The sequence below is a fragment of the Furipterus horrens genome, unplaced genomic scaffold, assembly GCF_987537825.1.
Source record: "Furipterus horrens unplaced genomic scaffold, mFurHor1.1.pri manual_scaffold_6, whole genome shotgun sequence".
Classification (NCBI taxonomy): domain Eukaryota; kingdom Metazoa; phylum Chordata; class Mammalia; order Chiroptera; family Furipteridae; genus Furipterus; species Furipterus horrens.
This window is the reverse complement of record NW_028327176.1, coordinates 89388287-89415366: the sequence shown is the minus strand read 5'-3', so window position 1 is coordinate 89415366 and position 27080 is coordinate 89388287. Positions and strand designations below refer to the sequence as shown.

The window sequence follows — 27080 nt, the reverse complement described above, 5'->3', positions numbered from 1 at the left end:
TAACACCACTGAACATTTATAAAAGAAAAATAATAGGTGGGACTATATTATATTAGAAACATCTCTTTGAAAGCCACCTTTAAGAGACCAAAAAGATAAACCACAGACTGGGAGAAAATATTCCCAAATGTTTGTATTCAGAATATATAAGGAATTCTCAAAACTCACTAATAAGAAAACAACTCTGTGAAAAGTAGGCAAAAGAGCCCTGGCCGCGTGGCTTAGTTGATTGGAGGATCGTTTCATATACCAATGGGTTACGGGTTTGATTCCTGGTTAGGACACATACCTAGGTTGTGGGTTCGATACCCAGTCAGGGTGCATACGGGAGGCAACCAATTGATATATTTCTCCCCTTGTCTCTCCCTACCTCTGTAAGCATATTTTCGGGTGAGGATTAAAAAAAAATAGGCCAAAGATTTTAAGGGACCCTTCACCAAAGAAGCTATATAGATGGCAAATAAGTACATGAAAATATGATCAACATAACTCATCATTATGCCCTGGCTGGTTTAGCTCAGTGGATTGAGCATCGGCCTGCGAGCTAAGTGTCGCTGGTTCGATCTTCCAGTCAGGGCACATCAGAGAAGGAAAACTCTGACTCCAAAAAACCTCCGCTGCCTTGCGGCATACCTCTTCAGGGGAAAGGCTAAGGGAGTAAACCCCGACAGAAAATCCGGAGCCGGAGTCCCTAAGGCGGTTTGACGTTGTAGTCAACACCGGCAACTCCTGCGGCGCACCTGAACCCAAGCTGTATCGACTCCGTCTTTCCCTTGGACCCTTCAGCTGCGAAGAGAGGGGGGGTCTGCTGCATGGGCAACAGCAGACCCTCCATATTACCCTGCCCAGGCTCTGTAGCTTCAGCGTCATCGCAAGATGTCGATTCAACACGGGAGGAGACAGATACCATGTCACTCCCGAGTCGGACTGCACCGCCATTCTCAGCGGTGCAGATAGACTCTTAAGAAGCTACACCATCGTCTCTCGAGACGGACAGCTGCCGCCGCCGACGAACTCATCATTAGGGAAATACAATTTAAAACCACAATAAGATACCACTACATACATGTTAGAATGTCTTCAGTTAAAAAAGGCTTATAGTACCAAGTGCTGGTGCAGATGGGGAACAACTGAAACTCGTACTTCTAGTGGGAATACAAGATGGTACAGCCACTTTGGAAAAGAGTTTGACACTTTCTTAAAGACCCAAAATGTACACCTGCCCTGTGACTTAGCCATTTCGCTCCTAGGCTTTTATACGAGATAAGTGGATGTGTATGACCACATAAAGATTTGTATCCATATATTCACAGCAGCTTTGGTTGTAATAGACAAATTAAAAACAATCAAAATGCATCAGCAGGCAAATAAAATGTACATCAACAAGCAAATTAAATAAGCAATGCACTCTCTCTGCAGGGGGATGGTACTCACAGTAAAAAGGAATGGATTATTATTGATGCACCCAACAATGTGTGTGATTCTCAATATACTTACAGTAAGAGAAAGAAGCCAGTGGAAAAAGACATGATGCCATTTATATGAAATTTAATGAAATACAACTATTCAGGAAGCAGATCAGTGATTACCTGGAGATGTGAGTTGGTGAGGGCTGAATTATAGAGGGACACAGGAAAATTTTGTGGGTCATAAATATGTTCATTATCTTAATTATAGTGATGGCTTTATGGATATATATACATGTGTCAAAACTTACCAGATTGTACACTTTAAATATGTGTAGTGTATTGTATGTTAAGTATACATCACTAAATCTGTAAAAAATATTTTTGTGAGTTCAACATTTATAACATGCTGCTTGAAATGTGGAATCATGCAAGGGACTTAGTAATTTTTAAAATACTTTTTCAGTGATGAAGTTTGATGAGGTAGGAAAACATGTATTGCATATATCAAGTTTACTTAAAATTTGAACTCAATATAAAATTGAGAGATTAAATGAATATTCCAATTAGATTTTTCTGAAATTCTGAGGGAGTTTGCAGGATGATAAATACCAAAGGTTAAGTTTAATTTTAACTGTCATATTAGAAGATTGTTATCCAACTGGATGATAGATAAATAAAGGGAGAGAAAGGAAATAATTTTGTGGATCTCCAAGTATAAAACTAAGTCAGTCAGCAGAATTCTAGGCTTGGGAGAAATTCTTATGACTTTAGTTGGATGACGAGGTATCTATGGTAGGTAGAATAAAAGCTCCCCATGGATGGCTACACCCTAATCACAGAAATTTGTTAATAGAGTAGAGGGGACTTTGGAGATGTGATTAAGGTTAACAATACAGAGATGGGGAGATTTTTCTGAATTATCCAGATGGGCCTAACATTCTCCACAAGGTTTCTCTTTTTTCCCCCAGTACCAGTCATCGTTTATTAGGTGTTACTTAGAATATGAAAGGATTCAGAGGTGCTTGGCAAAGCTCATGGTCAGTGTGGAGTCTGCACTGGGCCCGCCTCAGTGGTACAATACTTGGCATTGCTCCTCACGTTTGAGGTTCTTATGTTGAAAAGCAGGTAAGCTGCCCTGACTGGGTGGCTCAGTTGGCTGGAATGCCCTCCCAATCCACCAAAAAGGTTGCAGGTTCAGTTCCTGGTCGGGGCACACGTGTAGGGTGCAGGTTCCATCCCCTGTTGGGGCGCATACGAAAAACAGCCTGTTGATGTTACAACATTAATGGGTTTTTTTCTCTCTCTCTCCCTTCCTCTCTCTAAAAATCAATAAACATATCGTTGGATGAGAATTAAAACAACAACAATAGCACATAAGCTGCCAGCACCGTAGAAACCGCAGTGATAACTCCCTTTCTTCACATTGAATACTTGTGATAATGGTAGTAACCTCTTTGAAACGCTCCTGCAAGGGCCTTTTAGGGGTGAAGTCCCTCATCAGAATCAGCTTGGCAGCTCCCGTTTTCATATCTGTGAGTTTCTTCTCCTACACTGGTACCACTGACGCCATCTTGGAGTCCAGGCTGTCATCACATAGATTCTTAAGAAACTTAGGAAAGCAGAGAAGCTTGCCTGGCTGTGGTCAGGGAGATGTGACTGCAGAAGAATGATCGGAGAGATCCAATATTGCTGGCTTTGGAAATGGAGGAATGGGGCCATGAACTGAGTAATTTGGGTGGCCTCTAGAACTAGCAAAGGCAAGGAAATAGATCCTCTACTAGGGCCTCCAGAAGGAATACAGTTTAACACCTTGTTCTTAGCCCAGTGAGATTCATTGTTGCACAGTTTTTCTCTTGGATGTACAATAATGGAGTTTGAGAATATATAGTGAAGCCGTGTTTTAAATCTGCTTAATTTCTATTACAATGCTTTAATGAGGGAATATTATAAGAGGATACAATGTTACACAGAGCATTTATGCTAGGTTTCTTCCCTCTGCATTCCAGCTCTCTGAACCACCTCTCCCTTTAGTCGCTAATGTATAATGCCTGCAACCACAGATAGTAACCAAACCCGACATATACTGTTTTTTCCTATACATACACATCTATAATTTACACATTAGGCACAGCAAGAGATTAATAAAAATAATAATAAAACAGAGCCATTATAACAGGCTGTAGGGAAAGCTATATGAATATGGTCGCTCAAAATATTTTATTGCACTTTTTCACTTAAAGGAAGCACTTTATGGCATCCATTTGGCATATCCAAATTGCAAGCATTGCTACTATTGTGCTTTGGGGCCAATATTAAGTAAAAGAATGTTACCTGAACACAAGGACTGCGATACTGAGGCAGTCAGTCTGATAACCAAGATGGCTACAAAGTGCCTGCTGGGTGGGAAGCATATACAGTGTGGATACGCTAGACAAAGGGAAGGTTCAGGTCCCAGGCAGGATGGAGCAGGATGGTGTGAGATTTCAACACGTTACTCAAAAGTATGTAAAAATTAAAACCTATGAATTATTTGTTTCTGAAATTTTCCATTTACTGTTTTCAGATCACAGTTGACTGTGGGTAACTAACTGTGGGAAGCAAAACTATGGATAAGGGGGCGGGGAATTACTGCGCTCAGAGACTGACAGCAAGGTGTGGTCCTCTTGACTGCCCATGTTAATGTCAAACTGATATAATTACTAAGATAAATCTGCTATGTGTATATATAGACAGGCATATATTTTTAGTGAACTTCTGAGGTATGTTATTTATGCTAGGATTTCTTAATTACCACTCCTGACTGGAACATAATGTTATTTTTATTTTTATAGTCGAATGCTCAGGTACTGTGTAATTCTCCAGATTAGATTTCTCAGAGTGGATTTAAAGAAGGAATATAGTCCACTGGTAATATATTTCAGCATTGATTGCTTATATTGCCTGACGGTTTGCCGTCTTTATGTTGACTGTTTTTGCAAATCACAACTCATTTCAACATTTATCGAGTGCCTGCTTTATGTCATTCATTTATACTAGGCTGTGGGGGTACAAAATGAATAGGACACGTTCTCCACCTTGATACAGAGTTTACAGACCTTTGCCATATGTTACCTTGCTGGCTTCTTCTTAGGCTTGGAATCAGACTGTTTGGCCCTGGTGAATCAATCCAAGTTAATCTGTCATTGTGGCACAGGCAGCGATTTTTACTTTTTCTATCAAAAATGTGAACAAGTAGTAGAGACTTACTCCTAAAGTCCTTACTTTTATTAGAATTTAAGTAACTACTGTGTAGATAGAAATTCTGTTGTTTACACTGTGTCTCCATTGCCTAGAACAGTGCCTAGCACATGGTGCTCTGTAGGTATTTGTTGAATGAATAGGTGAGTGGCCCCTTATCTTTTCAGTTTTCAACTCATATGTTTCTTCTTATAGTGTTCTTCCCCCGAGTTGGCTACCCAATTCTTCCTTAATATATTTTCCTTATATCCCATTGGCTAGACTTAGTCACATGACCATAGTTAGCTGCAAGGGAGGAAATTGGAACTTTATTCTGGGAAGCTTCATGTCCAGTTAAAAAGTAGAGGTTTTATTTTTAAAGAAGTGGAGCAGAGGATACTGAGAATTACTAGCAGTCTGCCACAACTCTGGACAGTGATGTATATCAGATACACTTTTGAGCTAAGGGATGCCATGACTTGATGTGGAGCAGGCTACAGCTAGTGAGAGAGAACAGACAAACCATAAAGTCAAGAAAGTTCCGGAGGACCCTGGAACTAGCTTAGTTGGTTAGAGCATCGTCCTAATACACCAAGGTTGCAGAACACGAACAACAAGAATCAACCAATGAGTGAATAAATAAATGAAACAACAAATTAATGTATGTCTATCTGTCTCTTTCAAATCAAATTTTTTTAAATGTACTAAAGGAGGCCTCAAATGCTTGTCTCAGGAGGTAATTACTTGTACCAAGAAAAGTAAGTTTTCCAAAGTGCTCTAAGTATCTAAGAAATACAATAAAGAAGGAAATAGTTTGTAGGTATGAGGTGGTAGTTCTGTTTAGGATTCTCTTGCCTGTTTTCATGACTGGACATCTTAGAGCCTTTGGTCCTTGGAGAACTGATGGAGAAATCACTGCTGCAGGTTCACCCAGAACTCGGGGAGCACACTGGAAATGCGACAGGCACCGTCCAGTAAGGGGAAGGGAGGGCTCAAGGGGGAAATGAAGTCTGGCTGACCAGTCTGTTCACTTCATTTTTGTCTTCTCTAGCCTCAGATTGGTTTCCATTTGTTTTAATTGTGATAAAATATACCATTTTAACTATTTTTTAAATGTACAGTGCAGTGGCATCTAAGTACGTTCATATTGTACAATTGTCCCCACTACTCTTCTCCATAACTTTTACATCTTCCCAGACAAAAACTCTGTACTCATGAAACAACTGCTAATCCCTCTGCCCTCCCCCCAGCCCCTGGTAATCTCTGTTCTACGTGGTCTATGAGTTTGCCTATTCTAGGTGCCTCATGTAAATAGAATCATGTCATATTTGTCCTTTTATGCCTGGCTTATTTCACTTAGCATGCTTTCAAGGTTTATTCATGTTGTAGCATGTAGCAGAATTTCATTCCTTTTCATGGCTTAATATTCATTTTAATATATAATCCATATATACACACTATATTTTGTTTATGGATTTTTGGGTCATTTCCACCTTTTGGCTATTGTGTATAATGCTGCTATAAACATTGGTGTACAGGTGTCTGTTTGAGCCTGTTTTCATTTCTTTTGGTTATAAGAGAGGGAGACCTAAAAAACCCCAGAATTACCTTCTGGAGGGTGTGTGCCTTGTAGTACAGGCTTCCCCTACTAGTCAGTGTTCTAGGAACCCATCTGCATCAGTGTACCAGCGGGTGGTGTTGTGAGAGGCTGTTTGGCATCAGTGAAATTTTTTTTGAAGATTCTTTCAGCGTGTTGGCCCGTTTCAAGATGGGTGATTTACGAGCACACCTGCCCACATCTCTTGAGTGATCAGCAGTTTTTGAACAAAAACGGCATGACCCCCAAGCCCCACCTTCCTATTCACACAATCTCACTCAGAGTGACACTTTTTTTGTTCCCCTGGATGAAAAAAGTCCTCAAAGGGAAACGTTTTGCTGATGTGGAAGAGATGAAACAAAAAATGGCAGAAGCACTGAAAGGCATCAAAATCGAGAAGTTCAAAAACTGTTTTGAGTTGGAGAAAACATCTCGATAGGTGGGTTGCATCAGATGGATAGTACTTTGAAGGTGACTGAAATTTAAACATGTAAGACTACATGCATACTTTTTTATAAATAAATTTCATTTGGGGGGGTCTCCCCTTGTAGACCTAGGAGTGCAGTAGCTGGGTTTTATGATAATTCTGTTCAACATTTTGAGGAGCCACCAAATTTTCCACAGAGGCTGTGTCATTGACATTTTCACCAGCAGTGCGTGTGGGTTCTAATTCCTCTACATCCTCACCAACAGTTAGCATTTTTTCTTTTTTGATGATAGCCAAGCTAATGGGTGTGGTATCTCATGGTGATTTTCATTTTCCTTCTGACCGATGATGTTGAGCACCTTTTCACGATCTTATTGGCCATTTGTATTATCTTCTTGAAGGTTTCTTTTTTAAAGGAGAAGAAAATAAGTGAGGAGGATTGTTTGTCTCCTCATTCCTGCCCCAGTGTGGAGGAAAGTAGGGAAATAAATAGTGTGCTGTTCCATGTAGTTGTGTTGTTGGTCTTTATATTAGACCTCATTTCCTCTGCATGCATATTTCTCTCTCGTACGTTTGTCTTCTCTACAAAGAGATAACTCCTGACATTCCTGTATTATGGGACTTGAATGTTTTTGAGAGAGGTCTGGAGTTGAAAGTAAATAAAGGTTTTTTCCAGTTCATCCTTACATGGATAGTTTCAAAATTAAGATGTACTTCTATTGCATTCACTTACAAGCCCTAGGTATACTCCTTCCTTGTGTTTTCTTTCTTTCTGTGTGTGTTTTAGTTTTAGAAGGTTGAAAGCCTTTATGGCCCAGACATCTGTGGTACTTAGAAAGAATGGTGCTGTAATTTTCTGTGCTTCTAACGAAGTAGCTGTTCCATATATATATGATTTTTATTTTATTTTTTTTACTTCTTTTTGAAAATTCTCCTGTTATACAGTAGAACAGTATGGTACATGATACCTATATTTTAACAAAGAGAACAACACATCAAGTAATATACATGGGGAATTAGTGGACAAAGTTTTAAAATGACTTCTCATTGGGGGGATACGACAATTTAATGATGTCAGTTGAAGTTTTCAGTATACAGTTGATGAAATTTTAAGTGTATTCTCATTATTCTGTTATGTCTTAGGTATTTGCTGAATAGCACTTTTGAGAGTGTGTGCTTATCTGGCATGTTTATAACAGAAGGAACTGCGTGTTCCCTCTCCGATGTACTGGGTTGCAACTTCTCTCCTTTGGACGGTTCAGAGCAGCGAGTTTTATCATAGATTAAAATCCATAGCTACATAGTGATTTTTAAATTCAGTATAAACCTAGGGCAGAGACAAGTAGAGAAGGCTTTTTTATGAAAAAAAGTGAGTAATTCTGAAGAAGTATGTGTCTTACAGGTTTTTAGGAATAATCTGTTATTACTGCCTTTTTTCATATAACACTAAGTCATAGAAATTTTTTTTAAATGCATATTGTCTGCTTACAAAAATATATACTCCAAATGGCATAACTGGAATTAAGGAGAAAAACTGGGAAGTTCAGTTTATTTCTTTATTCTTCCAGATTTATCTGGCTTCAAAAGTTTAAAAAAGTGTTTTATTGCTCTTTTTATCTTTGCATTTTACTTACTAATGCTACTCCTTTTCTTATGGACTCCATACTGCTCAGAGCCCTTCTCTGAGGTCACCATGAAAAATACTTGCATCCCTTGAAGTGTGAGAACTGAGAATGAAGAGCAAATTCCTTTATCAAGTGGGACTTCGGTAGCAAATCAACTTATACAAGTTTTCTATTTATTCGAATGTTAGAAAGTCATTGTTTCCAAAGTGCAGGGTTAGGACCAAAAATAAAATATTTTTTGATTGACAGTATTTGCATTAAAAAATTAACCTGATCCAAATGATGAACATTCAAAAGAAAAGCATTAACTTTGGGTGTGTTGTAAACATGCTTTCTCAAGGCTTTGTTTTGGTGCCTTTGTGATATCTGTGCTTGTACGTGCTTCCTCTTACATGATTGGAAAGTAAGTGGCAGACCTGTGACACCTCACCCTAAACACTTCAGCACGTCTCCGAAGAATGAGGGTGTCATTCTACATAAAACCCCAGTCCCATAGCACACTCCAGAAAGTGAAAGTCACGCAGTACTAATAATCTAATGTACTGTGTTTTCCAGTTTTTCAAAATTCTTCTCAAAATGTAGTTTTATAAGCTTTATACCCCTAACTCTGGATCCAGACAAGGGCCACACATTAAGTTTGGTTGTTGTGTCTCTTTAGTCTCCCTTAAATTAGAACAGTATCCTCCCCCGCCACCCCACCCCCGTTAGTCTTTCATAAAATTAACATCATTAGGAGTCTAAGCCAGTTGTTTTGTAGAATGTCTCACAACCTAATTAACCTATTTTTGTCTTTTCTTCTTGCTTGGTTTCAGGGTAAACATTTTTGGTAGGACCAGTACATGTATGCTTTTCATTACGTCACGTCAGGAGGTGCAGTGATATCAGTTTATGTTACTATTGGTGACGTGGAGCTTGGTCATCATGCAGATCACTTGTATTAAGGGTATATCTGTCAGATCACGTGTTTGGAAAGCCTTTTTTACTTTTTTAATAATAAGTAATCTGTCTGTAGGTTAATTTTTTGAGATTGTGAGACTGCCCTGTTCCCTAATAACCTTTCACCTAGTGGTTTTAATTTGTTGATTGATTTAATTCAGGGTTTCCGTCAGGGGTTTATTGGATTTCAGTATATCTGTAAAGCCACGCTCCCCCCACATGTACGTATTTTTCCAAGGATATAGTCCATAACCTCCAGAATATTTACAAGAATTCCCTCCCTGCTTCTGAGGTGCCTTCTACAAGTTTTTGTGCATCAGAGAGGTCTGTTATAAGAGGTAGGTTTCTAGAAGCTGGGACTTAGCCCTGTTGATCGAATTTTCCTAATTATCTAGCCCAGCATCACACGCAACTAGATACTTAATTTTTGTTGTTTGAGAACACTTTGTTCTGGCCTTTCCCTTATCCTGAGCCAAGCATTTGAATCTTGTATTTGGCATAAACTGTACTAGAATATAAAGCAAAGAGTTTATTGGTGTTCTTTTTGAAGATTCTTGGGCACAGCAAATTTAGGTCAGTTGCAAATGAGTTAAAACACTGCAATATATGTTTTAGTTGTCTAATTGTCAATTGTATCGAGACGTTTTCATAAGTGTAAAATGTTCTTTTGAACTGTGTAGATAAGAAGGTCCAGCAGGTGACTTTAGAGAATGTTAGGTTCATTATAAGCCTGTTGTGGAATAGCTGTAGAAATGATTAATTCTTGCCTTTACCTGCTCAACCAGGAGAGCAGTGTGGAATTAATCATGGCAGCAACTAGTGGGGTGTGTTTCATTTCATCTGTTGATTAGTCTTTGGTAACATTGGTTTGCCTTGCATGACAAAGTGTCTGTCTTTTGGGTAACTGATAAGAGCTACCATTGGAATAGAAGACTTCTAAAATGCACATTATACCATTTAATACAGAAGATCACTCTGTGGAAGCCGATATTGTTATTCTAATTACACAGGTAGAGAAAAAAGGCTTATAAGAAGTTAAAAGTAGCCAATGTCAAATAGCTTATAAGGAGCTCCAAAATGCTTGCCATTTCTGTTTTACTAATCTAAAAGGTAGAGGTATTCTAAGGAATCTAAATATGAACAAAAGCATGGCCCTTGCTCCCAAGGATCTTTTAAACCTAACAAGTCCGTTTTATGAATATGTTATAGAAAACAGATCAAGGGAAGAGCTAAGGAAGTATAGAAAGGGCCAGACCACCTCCAAGTGTAAGGTCAAGGTTGGTGTGCTGGAGGTAGCATTTGAGGGGGGAGAAGGCCTGGAGAGGAAAGAGAACAAAAACGTGGAGATGGGAAAGCACAGGGCTTGTTATGGAAGAGGAATTGGTCTGGTTTGGCTAGAGCATGAACTGCATGAGAAAAGTAAAAGAAGGTAGTGGAAGCTGGACCTGCAAGATAGATCAGATTGTGAAGGGCCTTGAATATCATCCTAGGGAAGAACCTCATTCTGCAGATATTTTTGATCAGAAAATGAAAGATGTGACCCTATAGAAGACCCAATAATCACAATAATTGCTTACATTTTAAAGCTTTGACTCAGTGCTAACCTCTTAGCATATGTTATTTTATTATGCCTCACAGTAACTCTGTGAGCAGCGCACTATGTCCATTTTAGAGATGTGAGAGGGAGGCTCAGTGAGATTAATTTTGCAAATGTCAAACAGATATTGCTGGAACTAGGACTTGGACTGGGTCTCTCAGCTTCCAAAGCCTGTTCTGCTTACCACAATGATTTGGTTGTCATTTCTCTTATTAGATTACTTGATAAGGTCTTAATTCTCTGTCAAGAATATGGCTGTAGGAAAAGGATGTTTTCAAAGCTCTGAAAGAACTACTTCTCAGTGTGTAATTATATTGAGGAATCTAATCACTACCAAACCTATTCTATACTGCTGTCTAATTTGGGACCAGAGCTGGATGGGAAATTGAAGAGTTGGATGATGTTCTTTTAGATGCCTCATGACATCAACACGTGCTCATAGAGCATGTTTTTGTTTTCATTTCAGTGTTTAACCTTATTGTCTCTAAGTAAATCTTAGATCAGGTTATGAATGCTAGATTCCTGGGAACATTTTATGATGCATGTTGAAGTGATATCTCTCCTAAAATACGTGTTTTCTCAGCAGGTATTCCCTCCGCTCATAAAAGACAATGACTACTGATGGAGGTGCCAAGAAGGCTAGGGGAAGGCCAGCAGCAGCTGTCGCCGAACACGGAGAGGATATCACCCCTAAAAAAGACAGAGGGGTATTAAAGGTGAGACCACGGGGATGAGTGACACGTAGGGAAATTTGCTCTCGGGAAAGATTGTTTGTAAAAATCTTTTTTGGGGGGTGGCGCTGGAGGTAGATAATATTTACTGAGGCTAAGTACCAGATATTAAAGCTAAAGTCTCATTTCATTTCATAACTTGAGGTTTATTTTTAATCCCAGGTTATACAATAGCTGGTGAAATTGAGGCCCAGCTAGGTAAATTCCCTTGCCGAGTATCATGTGTGTGAGTAAATGCAGGTCTGGGACTCAGGTCCCAGTTATGTCTGACTCTTCTAAAAGGCTGTTTCTCTCTGTTCTAAGAGTGTACAAATGGGTTGTTGTTCTAATATAATATTTTAGTACATTAAAGCTAGCTGATAACAATTCAAAAGACTTTTTCTAAGGGAAAAGAAGAGGTAACTTGCAAAGTTCAAAAGGATTTGTTTTTATATACAAATGGCGTGTACCCTGTGTAATAAAGATATTTTTTGAGGATTCATCAGAGACTATCTCACTTTTCAATTAGCTTTTCTTATTTTAAAGCACTTTGTATTTTTTTCACTCTGTAGTTAATCATTTTTACATGTGCTGTTTTACTTGTATCTCGAAGTGGTCTTATAAGACAGAGTACCTCTTTATTCTTCTATTTATATATGGAAAATAGATATTTATATTCCATATAAGTGAATAAACTGAAGCTGAGAGAGGTTAAATGGCTTTAGTCATATTAAGTTATTTCTCTTATACTGTTATGCATAAAAGTTTTGTATAATCGTAAACTTATGACTAAAGTCATTTAACCTCTCTCAGCTTCAGTTTACTCACTTATGTGTAAATGTTTTTGCTGAAAAGATTATCTTACAAAGTTTATATGCTTTTACTTACATTCTAAATATTACCCCTACGCTGAGTTTAGCAAATGAAAATTTTTAGTTTGTTTGGTCTAATGTTGCCTTTTTTTCCCCCCTGAATCTCTTCTGAATACGTATGTATTTTTTACTATCAGCTTGCTGGGTGTAACCACAGAATAAGGGTGTTGTGCTATTGATTTATATCACGATACCTCACCTCCATTAACATGGCTTCTCAGCCTTATAACTGTAGAATCACTCGTCCCAGGCTGCAGGCTGTCCTCGGCACCGCCCTCTCTGTGTTTCAGAGCACCTGTCGGAGAACACAGTCCCCACCTTGCTTCGGGCTCTGCTTTGTTCTAGGGGGTAAAACGAGTAAGATTTTTAGGCTCGTAAGGAACATTTTGAGATTGTAAGTCTTGAATCATATCATTTATCACTGTCTGGAGCCTCAGGTTTCACTGTGGAGCTTATGTTAAGATTAAATAGGTCTACTAATTTTGTGACCTGATATCTGTGATGAAATTTCCTTATTGGTAAAATTGGAATAATAACACAGTCATGCCTCAGTACTCGAGAACAATTGTTTCCGCGCTCGGCTCTTGCTCGGCACTTGGCGCCTCTCACGGTGCATCGGAGGTCCCGCGTCGGGCTCGCGCTTGCACACAGCCCCGCACGCAGTGGTTCCGGCACCCGTCTGGAGCTGTGGGGCAGATGAATGAGGAAGGAGGTACCCACCGCCGTACTGCATCCCTCATGGGGTTTTGGGAAGGCATAAAGCATTAGGCACAGTGGCACAGCTATGGTAATCTCTCTAATTAACTATTATATATATTAAAAATAAAAAAAGACCAAGGCAGCTCTGGGAAGTCAGTAACTAGTCCAGGAAGATAAAATTACATTGTGGAGCTTTACTTTTTTTTTTTTTTAATGAATTGAGACTAGATTGTAGTCTCATGGCAACTCTAGATTTAGGCAGAAGGTCATCTTGCTGGGGAAGCCTGAAGTGATGATACAATATCGCTTGCCAGTGTGGACAGCTATCTGACTCCTTGGTAGCTATTCATCCCAGATGCCCAGTTACTTGTTCATGAGCCTACAAATGCACATTCCCCTCAGGGGTGCTCAGGCTCCCAAATACTGCATACAGTTCATGACTGTGAGCACTTTTAGAATATTATATGATTTCTTTTAAATTAATTTTTTGAAACTTTTTCCCCTTTGAAGTTCTTTAAGGGCAGTAATGATTTTTTTTTAAGTAGCTCTTAATTTAATTTTTAATATTAGAATTATTTTTTGCAACTTTGTTGATATAATTAACCTATAACATTATATAAATTTATGGTGTACAATAAGATGATTTGATACATTTATATGTTTCAGAATGATTACCACAGTAGGGTTAGTTAATACCTCCATCACCTCTTATAATTACAATTTCTTTTTTTTAAGTATATGTTTTTGATTATACTATTACAGATGTCACAATTTTTTCCCCTTTGTCCCCTTTTGCCCAGTACCTCCCTGTCCTCCAGCAGTCTGCCCCATCCCTTAGTCCATGTCCATGGGTCATGCACATACGTTCTTTGGCTTCTCCATTTACTTCACTATTCTTAATGCTCCCCTGTCTATTTTGTACCCACCAGTTATGCTTCTTGATCCCTGCACCTTTTTCCCCATTTTCCCCCTTACCCCTCCCCACTGACAACCCTCCATATGATCTCCATATCTATGCCTCTGTTCCTGTTCTGGTTGTTTGCTTAGTTTGTTTTTGCTTTTTTAGATTCATTTGTTGATATTTGTGAGTTTGTTTACATAGTTTTGATCTTCTTCTTTTTCATAAATGTGTCCCTTTAACATTTTATATAATAAGGGCTTGGTGATGATGAACTCCTTTAAATTTACCTTGTCTGGGAAGCACTTTATCTGACCTCCCATTCTAAATGATAGCTTTGCTGGATAGAGTAACCTGGGTTGTAGGTCCTTGCTTTTCATTGCTTTGAATACTTCTTGCCAGTCCCTTGTTGCCTGCAAAGTTTCTTTTGAGACATCAGCTGATAGTCTTATAGGCACCCCTTTGTGGGTAACTCTGCTTTTCTCTTGCTGCTTTTAAGATTCTCTCTTTATCTTGAACCTTTGGCATTTTAGTTATGATGTGTCTTGGTGTGGTCCTCTTTGGGTCTAGCATGTTTGGGACCCTCGGTGCTTCCTGAACTTGCGTGTCTATTTCCTTGGCCAAATTTGGGGAGTTTTCCTTTATTATTTTTCAGATAAGTTTTCAATGTCTTGCTCTTCCTCTTCTCCCTCTGGCACCCCTATGATTTGGATGTTGGTACATTTAAGGTTGTCCCAGAGGTTCCTAAGCCTCTCCTTGTTTTTTGCAGTTCTTGTTTCTTCATTCTGTACTGGTTGGCTGTTTATTTCTTCCTTATGTTCCAAATCATTGATTTGAACCCTGGCTTCCTTCCCTTTACCATTGGTTTTGTGTGGATTTTTCATTTTACTTACTATAGCCTCCACTTCTTCCCTTATGCGTTTGCTGTACTTAGTCATTTCAGTGAGCATCTCTAGCACAGTGTGTTGAACTGTGCATCTGTTAGGTTGCCTGTCTCCGTTTCGCTTAGTTCTCTCTCTGGAGCCTTGTTCTGCTCCCTCTTTTGGGCCGTACTACTCTATCTCCTCAACTTGACAGCCTCCTGTGTTTGCCGCTGCGTCTTAGAGCTGTCACACCTGTTAGTTGTAAGAGGTGGAGCCTTAGGTATTGTTTAGTTTGGGGCAGCCCTTTTCACCACTTTGTGGCGCTGTATGTGGGGGAGGGGTCAGAGAGGGAACAATGCCGCTTGCTCAGCACTCGCCCTTTTTCCAGGCACTTCTCCCGTTTTCCGTGTGATTGGTGCCTCCCTAGCAGTTGTCCTGGTGATGTTCCCAGAGTGGGTGGGTTTGTGTGCATTCTAGGACTGTGGGGGCCCTGTAAATGGACTCTCCTGAGAGACTGGCAGTTTCTTCCACTGCCCCAACACCCACTGGTTTTCAAAGCCAGAAGCTATGAGGCTTTATTTTGCCAGCGCTGGAACCATGAGCTGCACATTCTGGCCTGGGACTGGGATCGCCCCCCAGGTGTCCCTCCCAGCTCTTTCCATCAGCCTGCCACAGCCACTGCCTTTGCTGCTGTGGTTGTCACCACATAACGTCCTCTGCACCCTGGCTCCCTGGCTCTGCCCCTCCTACCTGTCTGAGTGAGTATCACTTTTTTATATCTTTGTTTGTTGGACTTCCATGCCATTCAATTTTCTGATAGTTCTGGTTGTATTTTGTTTTGAGCTAGATATTATCCTTCTTATGGTTGTGGTAGGAGGTGAGGCATGTCTGCCTACACCTCCGTCTTGGCTGGAAGTCTAATTACCATTTCTTTTTTGTGGTGAGGACATTTAAGTTCTAATTCCTTAGCAAGTCTGAAGTAAATAACATACTGTATTAATTATAGCCACTGTGCTATACATTAGAGCCCCCAAATTTATTTGTTTTATAACTAAAAATTTATATGCTTTGATTTAGATCTCCCCATTTCCCCCACCCCTTAGCCCCTGGCAACCACCATTCTACTCTCTGTGAGTTGAACTTTCTTAGATTCCAGATGTAAGTGATATAACAATGATTTTTATTTGGCTTATTTCGTTTAGCATAACGCCATTGAGGTACATTCATATCGTCACAAATGACATGATTTTCTGATTTCTCATGGCTGAATATTCTGTGTGTGTGTGTGTGTGTGTGTGTGACATCTTCTTTATTCATTCACCCATGGACACTTAGGTGGCTTTCAAGGCTTGGCTGTTGTGAATAATGTTACAATGACATGGGAGTGCAGATATCTCTGAGATAGTGATTTTGTTTCCTTTGTGTTTATAAGGGGGGACCCAAAAACCCTGAAATTTATTTATAAAACATCATGTATTCTTACATGTTTAAACTTCAGGCACCTTCAAATTACTCTCTATTTGTTGCAGTCCACCTGTTGAGACTTTCTCTCTGCTCAAAACAGTTTTTGATCTTGTCAATTTTAATGCCTTTTAGTGCTTCTGCTGTTTTTTGTTTCACCTCTTCCACATTGGCAAAACATTTCCCTTTGCAGACTTTTTTCATCTGGGGAAACAAAAAAAAAGTCACTCTGGGCGAGATCAGGTGAATAGTGAGGGTGGGGCATGGGGATCATGTCGTTTTGGTAAAAAATTGCTGAATAGTCAGTGCGGTATGGGCAGGTGTGCTCATAAATCATCCATCATGAAATGGGCACACACACTCAAAGAGCCCTCAAAAAAAAACTGACTGAAGCTGAACGCAGCCTCTCACAGCATCGCCAGGTGGTACACTGATGCAGATGGGCTCCTAGAATACTCACCTTCCGGGGAAGCCTGTACTACAAGGGGGACCACCGTGTTGTTTTCCAGCACCAGTGTACATTCTCACCAATAGTGCCCCAAGGGTTCCCTTTTATCCCTTGTTTGTTTGATAATAGCCATTCTAACAGGTGTGAAGTGATAGCTCATTGTGGTTTTGATTTGCATTTCCAGAATTGCTTATTTCTTTTTCAGATATTTCATTGTTAATGTATAGAAAGTCAACTGGTATCTTTATGTTAATTTTACATTCTGCAGCTTTACTGAATTTATTGATTAGTTCTAACAGTTTTTTGATGAGGTTACAGTAGTGATTCTTTTCCTTTAGAGACTGAGCTATTGAACTAAGGAAGTTGTAGATCCTAAGATAGTGTTTCTGTGGTAATATGAGGGAGGGACAGGAAAGACACGTCTCAGAGAAGAATATAAGGACAAATAACAGAATTCTTTAGATAAAAATTCAGACCTTTCTCCCAAAAAGATGTTCTTTGGATGTTAGCTACCACCCTCTGTTATCTAATAAAAGTGATTAATGTAACATAGGGGATGACAGAATTAGTTACACCACCGCATGCCTGGATTTGATTTTCTTTTCCCAGCATTTACCAATTGCATTAGTGGCTTGCTCTGCCAACAAGGAAATAAATATACTAGACTTTACAATACCTAAATTTTGCAGCTTGGAGATTTTTTGGCATTTTCTTCACTATAAAAAAAATTATTCAATATTATATGAAATTGTACAGTGACACTGATTTTTTTATACATTGAATATTCAAATAATAGGAAGTGTAACCTGTTATACCAGTACAGGAAATTGATCTTTTTGGCATTAAACCAAACTAATGGTATCTAGTCAGAAGCTAATGTTTGCAGCAAAGAAGGGAAGTAAATAAAACCTCACTTTTGAAACTTTGCTGTAGACTTCTTGAATGTTTTTGAAAGTAATCTTTTTGGTCTGATTCAGGTTGTATATGGACTAGCTCTGTGTATTGCGAGATTTTAGTGTCAAAGCATGGGGGCCATTAAACCAATGAAGCAGCATCTACTGGTGAATTATTTTGGGGGAGCATTGTGTTTAACAATAACATTAAATATAGCACTAAAGATTAAGAGTAGATTAGGACAATTTTCTAGTAGTGAGAATTGAGAGAAGTAGGAAGGGAGCATTTTAGAAAAAACATAATTATTTGGAAATCTGTCAGTGATGTGAAATGGACTGTGTGATCTTTTGATTCTCTGATTAGAACTTATAAGTTCCACCTCCTTTTTTTTTTTTTTTCTTTGTCTTTTCTAGATTGTCAAAAGAGTGGGGAATAGTGAGGAAACACCAATGATTGGAGATAAAGTTTATGTCCATTACACAGGAACGTTGGCAAATGGAAAGAAGTTTGAGTCCAGTCATGATAGATGTGAACCATTTGTCTTTAATCTTGGCAAAGGTAAGAGGGTTTTTTTGAGTTGTGTTTTGCTTAGATTTATTGCTATTTCTATTACATTGGAGCGGTGGGTACTATTCCTAGCCAAAAGTAAAGATATTTTAAAGCAGTAGTTCTCAAATTATGACCACTTGGTCCCTGGGGGTTTCTGAGATCCTTTTAGGAGGGCCATAATGGCAACATTATTTTCATAATAATATTAAAATGTTATTTATCTTTTTATTGTGTTGACATTTGCATCGATGGTACAACATCTGGGATGGTAAAAACCTCTGGAACCTTAGCACAAATCTAGGCAGTGGCACCAAACTCTACCACCTGTCATGTATCCTTTACTACCCTCATTTACTGTTTAAATTAGAAAATAGGGAAGCCAGTTCACTTAAGAATGTCCTTGATACAGTGTAAAAACACTCATTTTATTAAACCCTTATCCTTGAGTTTCACAGTCTTGTTATTTTGTGACAGAAAGGGAAGCACATATAAAGCGCATGCATGCTCAAGGCCGGTGGTTAGCTCACGGAAGGACCCGGGGCACCTGCTTTAGCTGAGAGCTGGACTAGCTGCGTTTTTTTCCCCCCATGAAACAGCATTTTTATTAGAAAGGGAAAAGATCTGATTATTCAGACAGGATTATTCAATATTTGGTAGATATTTTCTTGAAAACGAATAAAGTAACCTGTTACTTCAAGGAAAACAACTGACAATATTTGTTTCCATTGAATTTTCAAGTGAAGATTACAGTTTTGGACATTTGCATCTGCCACTTTCAGCTTGACAGCTTCCCAAAATGTAAAAGACTTCTGATGAGATCAGTGGGTATTAATGTGTTTGTGATTTAAAAAATATTATATGGTGAAATCTGTTAACATTTGAAAAATCTCTGTAACTCCGTGAGCCAATATTTTCCCAATGACCAATGCAAGATATTACAAAGTTATGCATGAGGAAAAGATCCATTCATTGTGTAAGCTAGACTAATGGATTTTACTATAGTATAATATAAAAAGTTCTTGATATGTTTTCAGGTTCCACATTGCAACTAACCTTTATGAAACTACCATTTGTCTAGTTTTGATGTATCAGATGATTATATTTATAATTATTTAAAAAGACCATTAAAATACTCCTACCTTTTCCAACTATCTGTCTTTGTGAGTTTGGATATTTTTGCCATGTACATCAATCAGTATTGTAATGGACGAATGTAAAAGTGGGTATAAGAATCTTGTTATCTTTTATTAAGTCAGACATATTTTAATGTGTAAAATCAAACAATTCCACTCTTCTCTCTAATTCTTTTTGTTTTGGAAAATATCATTTTCATAAAAATAAATTATATTAACATAATGAGGTTATTTTAAATGAATTAGTAAATAACTAATTCTATTTTTAATGTGGCAGCTATCTATAGATATATAAGTAAATATTTGTGGTCCTCAATTTTTAAGATGTTGTAAAGCATTCCTGAGGAAAAAAGTTAATAATCACTGTTTTCAAGTCTTAAATGTGATTTTTACTATTTCTTTTCAAATGCTTTCAAAAATGTCTTCAGTTGATTTAATATTCTTATTTATTTAGTCTTGTAGGAAAAATAATAGCCTATACATCAAAACTTTATGGACCATATTGCTGGCTGGAAATTCATGGCTGAATTACACTGTGTTTCTAAAAAAATTTTATTGAATTTATTGGGGTGATATTGGTTAATAAAATTGAAGATTTCAAGTGTATTATTCTATAATACATCATCTGTATATTGTATTGTATGTTCACCACCCCAAGTCAAGTTTCTTTCCATCACTGTTATCCCCCTTTACCCTCTTCTGCCTCCCCCACCCCCCTTTCTCTCTGGTCATCACCTTACTGTTGTCTGTGTCTATGAGTTTTTTTTCTTTGCTAAATCCCTTCACCTCTTTTCACCCAACTCCCCTCCCCTCTGACAGCTCTCAGTCTGTTCTCTGTATATATGAGTCTGTTTCTATTTTGTTTTTTAGTGTATTTTGCTCATTAGGTTCCAGTATAAATGGAATGTGCAATGTCTTTTTATTCTTATTTGCCATAGGTATGGCATTTCCAGATTAAGTGTAGGAGAAAAGGGCTAATCCCCCTGTCCACCACCATGTCTGTGTTTACTATAATGTCTTTCTTTTTCTGCTTCTACAATTTAGTTGAATTGTTAACTAACAGTGATTTGGGAAAGGAAGCACCAAGTGAGGAGCTAAGGAGTTAAACCCTTTCCGCCTCTCTGCCACTCTGTCTTCCCTGGTACTCAGGTGGTCCTGGTGCCCTCTGCTTCCTGTCCAGCTGTTGTCTCTGCAGGTGCCCGTGCTGCTGTGCCGCTGCCCCTTCTCCATCTGGTGTTTAGTCAGTTAATGGCTCATGTGAGATTAATTCTGTGTTTCAGTAAGATTGCAATCAAAATCACATATGGATTCTTTTCTTGATGTATCACATAATAATGACAGTTAAATTAGAATTTTTTTTCATTTTTGTTGATTTAGAGATGTGAACTTCAAGGACCATTGTTACGGCTATGATATTATTTAATTTAGATAATCTCAGAGGAAATGGCCATGGAGACCTCTTTGTTCCCGCTGCTCCAAACTCTTACTCTACTCTTTGAATTTCTGTCTGGAAGAAGTTGATAGATTTAAGAAAAGTCTTCTCTCAGCAGTTATCTTTGCAAGTAGATTTAATAATTGCTGAGAATTTATACTGCTACCTTCTCTACCCAGGTTTTCTCAGTAGAACACTATGGTGAATGAGTCTTTTATGTTTCCTATAATTTGGAACAGAGAGAAAAGAGATAACTGAGTAGACATGTTTAGAGATAGTATGGTCTCGTGGGGAGAGCACCCAGCTGGGAGTCAGACAGCCAGGCTCCTCTCTTTGCTGCGGTATGTTAACATGAACAAGTCACCTAACTTTCTTCCCTGCTCCTACAGCAAAAAGGCATCTAAAGGAGAGCTTTAAGAGTAGTCCTGAGTCTATGATTTCACTCATGTACTTTCTCTAAAGAGTATAGGAATAAAAACTGTACATGACTAAAACCAACACAATGACAAACCTTTAGAAGCTTCCTTAAGGTGATAATTAAGAATATAATAGAACAGTATACCTTTGGTAAAATTTCTGTAACGTAGTGTGTTTGGTAACCTGTGTAAAATAAAAAACATTGATTAGATAGTGTTTATACATATGTTGTAGCAGTTATACTCATCAAAATGAAGAAAAATAATATAAATGGAATATAGCATACATATTATACATTGAACTCTCTTGACCCCTTATAATGTACCTGTTTTCCCAAGGAAATAAATAGAAGTAAATAATGGAAAGTCATGCTGACTTGGGATTTTATTGTGATGACAATATTTAAAATAGAATTGTAAAAACATAAAAATACAGGATGGGACAAAACTACATTTATAGTTTGTATGGAAAAATAACACCATAACTAATAAGTAATAATACAAGAATAAACTCTGTTTCACATACTCACAGCTCTAAATCTACTTTTGCCCCACTCTGTATACTTAAAAAACATTGCAAATCAGAAATTGGTATTAAGTCCTGGAAATTCATCAATGAAAGTACAGCAGAAGTTAATCAGATGTGTTTTTAGTTATCTGAAACTTATTAGTGATTAACCTTATATTTAATATAAGTATTTAACAACTTTTACATTTTAAAGGAAAACTTTTTACAGTTAAGATGGTTTATCTTTTGCCCTGGCTGGTGTGGCTCAGTTGGTTGGAGTGTCATCCCATAAACCGAAAGATGACAGGTTTAATTTCTGGTCAGGGCACATGCCTGGGTTGAGGGTTCGGTCCCCGGACAGGGCGTGTACGGGAGGCAACCAATTCATGTTTCTCTCACTGAGATGTTTTTCTCCCCCCCTCTCTCCCTCCCTTACCCCTCTATCTAAAGTCAACGTCCTCGGGTAAATATAAAATTTTTTTTAATTTTTAATTTTATCTTTCTTGTTCTCCTTTTCTACTCCCATATGAAAAAGTACTTTTTTTCCTGTGTAATACTGTACAGGTTTCATCCTGTAGTATTATAAGTATGCTCATATTACAACATATATTTAAAAGTTATATAGTCAGTAGTTTTCATCAAGGGTGCTAAGGCCATTCAATGGGGAAAGGACAGTATTTTCAAAAAATGATGTTTTTTCCAAACTGGATATTCACATGCAAAAAAACGAAGTTGGACCCTGACTTTACACCGTATATGAAAATTAACTGAAAATTGATCAAAAACCTAAACATAAGACCTAAAACTATGTTTTCTTAGAAGGCAACTTAGAGGAAAAGCTTAATGACATTGGATTTGGCTATGATTTCTTGGATATTACAACAAAAGTAAACAGTACATAAATTGTACTACATCAAAATAAAAAAAACTGCATCAAAGGATAAAGTAGCAGTTAAAAGTCAAATTATGTAATGGCAGAAAATACTTTAAAATCATATGCATGGTAAGGGGTTAATATCCAAAAAGATAAAGGACTCTTATAGCTCAACAACCAGAAAATCCCAAATAACCTTATTATAGAATGGGCAATGTTCTTAGACACTTCTCTAAAGAAGATATATAAATGGCCTACAAGAATATGAAAAGATGCTCAACATCACTGATCATTAGGGAAATGCGAATCAAAACCACAATGAGATTTCACCTCACATTGATCGGGATGGCTACTATCAAAAAACAAAACTGTTGGCAAGGTTACAGAGAAACCCTCGTGCACTGTTGATGCGAATGCAAACTGGTGCAGCCACTAAGGAAAATGTTCCTTAAAAAATTAAAAGTAGAACTACTGCCCTGGCTGGAGTGGCTCAGTTGTTTGGGTGTTCTGCAAACTGAAATGTTGCAGGTTAGATTCCCAGTCAGTGCACATACCGTGGTTGTGGGTTTGGTACCCATTCTGGGTGTGTGCAGGAGGCAGCCTGTCAATGTTTCTCTCCCTGTCTTTCTCTCTCTGTTCCCCTCTCTCTGGAATCAAGAAAAAAAAGTTTTTAAAAATAAAAAATAGAACTATCATATGACTCAGCAGTTTTGCTTCTGGGTATATATACAAGATGACTGAAAGGGTCTCAAAGAGTTATTTATAACTTATGTTCATAGAAGCATTATTCATTATAGCCAAATGTGGAAGCAACGCTAGTGTTTATATACAGGTAAATGAATAATCAAAATGTCATATACATAAAGTGGAATATTATTCATCCTTTAAAAAGAGGGAAATTCTGACACATGTGACAATGCTGATGAACCTTAAGGAAATTATAGTAAGTGAAAAAAGACTTCCCCCTTTAAAAATCTATCTCCTTTTTTATGTTTCTTCTTTATAAAAATTCTGAATTTATTGAGCAGCCTTATAACCAGTGTTTTGAACTCTGCATCAGGTAGATTGCTTGTCTCCATTTTGTTCTTTTTCTGGAGTTTTGTTCTGCTCATTCGTTTGGGACATGTTTCTTTGTTGCCTTATTTTGACAGCCTCTCTGTGTTTGTGTGTGTGTATTAGATAGAGTTGCCATGTCTTTGGTCTTGGTAGAGTGGCTTTATGTAGTGCGTGTCCTGTAGGGCCCAGTGGCATAGCCTCACTGGTCACTCGAGCTGGGCATTCCAGGTGGTCCCTCCCTACCTTGTTGTGTGGGCTGTGTTCACTGTCCTGTTGTAGTTGAGCCTTGACTGCTGTTGGCATGTCAGTAGGAGGGATTTACCCCCAGGCTGATAGGCTTCAAGAACTCTTCCTGACCAGTGTGGACGATCAGCTGTGTAGGGGCCAACCCCACAGAGCAGGCTTCACTTCATCACTTCATCAGGGCTCTGGTGCCTGAGCCAGATTGTATCTCAGTCACCATCTCCACTGCTTTTCACAGTTAGAAGTCATGGGGACCTTTCTTCCTGGCACTGGAACCCTAGACTGAGGAGCCTGGTGTGGGTCTGAGACTTCCCTCGTTCCTCAGTGTGTAGCTCTACAGAAGAGCTATCCCATCCAAATTTTATCCCCCACATGTGGGTGTGGGATCAGCACATTTAGCACCTTTGCCCCTCCTACTGGTCTCGATGTGGCTTTCTCTGTATATCCTGGTTGCAGGACTTCTTTTCAGTTATATTTCAGGTGGCTCTGAATGATGGTGGCTCTGTAGTTTAGTTGTAATTCTGATTGTGGGAGGATGGGCCTACTGCATTTCCCTACTTGGGCGTCTTGACCAGAAGCCCCAAGATCAAGAATCTCAAAAATGTTCCTGCTTTGACCAAATAATTCTACTTCTAGGAAGAATGCACACCACGGGATGTGTCAGTAAGAGTGTTCATAAGGACTTAATATGGGATTTGGACTTGTATTAGTTAATTCGGGGAGTGGTTTGAGGAAGAGGGGCTTTGCTTTGGATCGGACATTATTAGACTGTAGGGAAATTCTTTGGTATCTTAAATCTTATCTGGGAGGGCTGACTAGAGTGAGACTCAAACTATACCTGCTAGGAAAGTAGCAGGCACTCAGATTAGCCAGGAGAGGGAGGTGTTTGGTATTCTGTAGGTTACACAGTAACCTTGATTTTTGTCCCATGTTTAGACAAAATTTTGAAGTGTTTCTTGTTTTGTCTCACTTTCTCATGGTCTCAGAGTGACCTTGCCTGATGTTGATGTTTGTGAAATTGTTTATGTCCAACAGGAGAATAATATGGCCTCTCTGTGTGCCCCAAGCCAGCTTCAGACATCACTAAGGCCTCTCTGTGTCAGGCAGTCTCCAGACATTAAGGACCGTTTTTTTCTTCCTCAGAACTGTTGCTAAGAATCAGTTGGAACTTGTTTATATCTATTGTACTTTATATAATTATATAATTTTATTAGATAGTATACAAAACATTGAAATTAGTGTAAAGAGAGGAATTCTATGAAAACTAACTTGAACATTTTTAGAAAGACTTATTAAGGTGAATTGCTCAAAGCAGTTTTTAAAATGGCTATTGACCCTGGCTGGGTAACCCCATTGGTTTGAACGTCATCCTGATATGCAAAGGTTGCAGGTTCAATCTTCGGTCAGGGCACATACAAGAAGCAGCCAATGAATGCATAAATAAGTGGAACAATAAATCAATGTTGGTCGGTCCACCCCTCTCTCCCTTCCTCTCCCTCTCTCCTTTCCTCTTTCTCTAAAATCAATTCTAAAAAATTGAAAATGGCTGTCGAATTAGGTGAAAAGCAAAACAGTCCATTCAGAATGTATTTTTATCAGAAGGATTCTGCTTTATAAGTAGTGTCTTCTGGTTCTTACTACACTTTAAAGAAACCCACATTGTAAACTGCAAGTGAAATAGGATGTGTGATTTTTCTAGTAAAGATGATATGGAACTCTTATTACTGGAGCCACACTCGGAGACAAGGCCTTAGCCTTCTAACACAAGGTTAGTGCATTAATGTACTTTACGAGGTTTAAAGATTAGAAAAAGTTTGAGGTATGTATATGTTCTTATGCTTGTTCATATAAAGCAACATTTTAAATTAACTTATCCTCTCAGTATAAGTCAAGATATAAGTCTTAAGGCAGGTACCTGACATCATCCATGAGAGCATAGACTCTCACTGGTGACTTTAAAAGCATCAAGTGGATCATACAGAAACAAAAGCAGGCCAGGTAGTACCCAACGAAAGTTAAGAGACATGTTTGGGCTTTAATACTGACTCAGGTTAGCAAGTTTGCATTTTCTCTTCTCTAAGTCATGAGGTAAGGTTGCTGTGTCTTCTGTGTAGGGAACATTTTGCAGAAGAAATGGGATCCAGGACTACCAGCAGACCTTGAGCATCACATCTTACTTTTTCACTAAAATGAAACTGTGAGTTGAGTGGGACCAACTTTCTCTGCTAGACAGTGGAAACAGAAGTGCATCAGAAATGTTTGTGGCATCATACACTAATAGAGTTTTTTAAAAATTACTAATAATAGAGCCCTGGCCGGTGTGGCTCAGTTGGTTGGTTGTTGTCCCACAAACCAAAAGGTCATCAGTTTGATTCCCAGTCAAGGCACATGTCTGGGTTGTGGGTTTGGCCCCAGGTTGGAGCATGTATGGAAGGCAGGCAGTTGATGTTTCTCTCATATCCAAATTCCTTTCCTTCTCTTTCTCCTTCCCTTCTTCTCCCTCTAAAATCAAAAATTAAAATTAAAAAAAAAAAAATATATATATATATTTATATAAAGCCCTGGCTGGTATGGCTCAGGGGATTGAGCACCAGCCTGTGAACCGAAAGGTTGCTCATTCAATTCCCAGTCAGGGTACATGCCTGGATTACAGGCCAGGTCTGCAGCAATTGGGGATGTGTGAGAGCCAACTGATTGATGTTTCTCTCCCTCCCTTCCCCCTTCTCTAAAAATAAATAAAACCTTTTTAAAAAAAATTTAAAAAATAATAGAGATGTGAAGATGGTGTCATAAGTAAATGCTGTGCTTGCCTTTTTCCACGGCCACATCAAAATTACAACCAAGCTACGGAACAAACATAATTGGGAACCGCCAGAAATCTAGCTGAATAGGTTCTACAACTGAGGATATAAAGAAGAAGCCATGTAGAGACTGGTAGGAGGGGTAGAGATGTTAAATGACCTTGGCCTACACCCACATGTGGTGGTTAAAAATTGGGAGGGATATCTCAGCTGTGGAGGTGTCCTCTGAGCAGCAAGGAGTCTCAGCCATGGGTTTTAGTGCTGGGAAGAGAAGTCTCCAGGATCCTGGCTGTGAAAACAGCAGGGATTGTGGCTGATTGAGACAGAGGGCTTCTGGAGTCCCAGTGCATAGGCTTTCTTGGATTCGCTTGCTCTGAGCTCCAGAGCAGGAGCAGCAGCTCAAAAGGTGCCAGGGA

At 38.7% G+C, this 27080-nt stretch overlaps 1 protein-coding gene across 1 annotated transcript in view; it reads left to right on the top strand.

Annotated features, from left to right (window-relative positions):
• FKBP5 (FKBP prolyl isomerase 5) overlaps positions 1–27080 on the top strand; it is a 100869-nt gene that overhangs the window by 33971 nt on the left and 39818 nt on the right. Inside the window, exons 2-3 of the mRNA XM_090282284.1 lie at positions 11391–11523; positions 18066–18210. Coding sequence (XP_090138410.1) covers positions 11419–11523; positions 18066–18210 — 250 coding nt within the window. The 5' untranslated portion in view covers positions 11391–11418. The remainder of the gene's footprint in view (positions 1–11390; positions 11524–18065; positions 18211–27080) is intronic.